A 1808-nucleotide genomic window follows, 5' to 3' on the forward strand; every position below is an offset into this window, starting at 1 on the left:
GAACATCAAGGTGACCTAACTTTGAATTCTCAAAAATCAAAGGAAGATGTCCCTCAGGATCTAAGCAGCACCCTACCTGCGGACTTGCAGTTGGAAGACGAAGAAAAAACTGAGCCGGGTCTAAATTCGGCCGAAAATAAAGAAAAACATTTTGAAAGTGCAACAGCACCTTCACATAATCCTTGGCCAATTACTGATATCTGTGCAAACATGCAAGCTGCAGTAGGATAAATGATGACTATAGCACTTGCACCGAATTTGAAGCTATACGAGGCACTGCACGAAAATTGTAGGGATCAATAGAATTTATTTGCTCAAATCCAGTCCAAATTAACAAGTGTAGAAAAACATTTTGAGGATGAACAAAAAAGAAAGATCCATGAGAAAGCATCAGAAAACGTTATAGTAAAGACGCTAATCGAGCTGATTGAGGAAGCTCGAGAAGACAAGAGTGCGTTTTTGCATTGTTTCAGGGACACTATTAACTTACTTAAAACAGAGAGTTACAAAAACAACGTTCAATATGAGGTCAAAAGTACCTCAAAAGAAACAATGGACAGAGAGTTAAGGCCAAGTGAGGAACAAAGAAAGGTAAATGTGATGTTTGAGGTGAACAAAAAAATTGCAACTGAAAACACAAGAAAGACTGAATTTACGGTCAATCGAACACTGGCATCTGGCTCCCAAAGAACAGAGGGAAAACAGGGAGAGTCCCTGATAAATAGGCAACCGACACAGGTCATTGACAATATCAACTGCGAAAACCAGCCTAGTGGTACTTATCCATTATTCAGTATTGAAAACCCTAAAGAATCGAACAGAATAGATAAGATGGAAAAATTAAATGAAACCTCGGAAAAATCAATTAAAAGACTAAAAGATGTCATGGAAAAATCGAACAAAAAAACTAAAAATGTGCCCAATCAAAAATGCATGACTAATGAAGGAACACGGCAGTTCATTAGAAATTTAAAGCCTATAGGTAAAGAGATAACAAAGTCTATCCAACAAGCACCGCCAATAATAAAAAAAAAGGACGATGCAGAGCAAGTAAAGAACCAAGCAAGAGAATCCATTAAAGATGTGGAATTAGAGAGTACATTAGAAAGCTCCATGAATGAGTCCTATGTTCAAGAGTCTTTGTTGCTCTTATCGGTTTATGAGGATGATAGCTCGCAAGAGTCAGCTGAGGAATGTGAAGAGCATGAGCATCAGGAAAGTAATGCTTCGGAATGGTTTGAAGTACCAGCTTCGACCTTTCGAACTTTGCAAGAAAAAAGAACGCAGATTGGACTAAAAAAGGACTTGGAAAAAAAGCAAGGCCAGGTGCTAAAAGACATGATCAAACAATCAGAAAAAGAACGAGAAAGCTGGAGCACCCAAAACCCCAAGAGCTCGAGAATGATAAATAGGAACAAAAATGTAGAGAAGAAGGACCAAAGAAGCGACAAGAATAATCTTGAACCCTATGGCAATCATAATAACACCCTAAAACTAAGAATGGAGAGAGTTCTAAGAGCACAAGATGGTTTGATCCTAAATAGATCAAACCTAATGAAACTCTTGCACAACGTGCCTCAATTGAGAGTGATTTAACCAAAAGATATACGAATTGTGGAATTTCCAAACGAAGAAGACTTGGACAGAATTCACATACACTTCAATTCAAAGGCAGTTATGAACGCAATATGGTTAGCGGCGGATGACCTGCGGGTTTTGGGCTTTGATGTTAAAACAGAATGTCCGCAACAGAGAGAAAAGGATATAAATAGGGACACAATTAAGAAAACAAGCTTTGAAGAACAACA

The 1808-nt window shown here is 38.2% G+C and overlaps 1 protein-coding gene across 1 annotated transcript; it reads left to right on the forward strand.

Annotated features, from left to right (window-relative positions):
• Positions 1 to 552: 552 nt before the first annotated feature.
• Positions 553 to 1596, forward strand: LOC138515248 (foldase protein PrsA-like). Its single transcript, XM_069630187.1, has one exon. It carries the CDS (start codon positions 553 to 555, stop codon positions 1594 to 1596), a length of 1044 nt encoding a protein of 347 aa, XP_069486288.1.
• Positions 1597 to 1808: the final 212 nt, after the last annotated feature.

The sequence above is a fragment of the Ambystoma mexicanum genome, chromosome 6q, assembly GCF_040938575.1.
Source record: "Ambystoma mexicanum isolate Mex_15411 chromosome 6q, UKY_AmexF1_1, whole genome shotgun sequence".
Taxonomy (NCBI): domain Eukaryota; kingdom Metazoa; phylum Chordata; class Amphibia; order Caudata; family Ambystomatidae; genus Ambystoma; species Ambystoma mexicanum.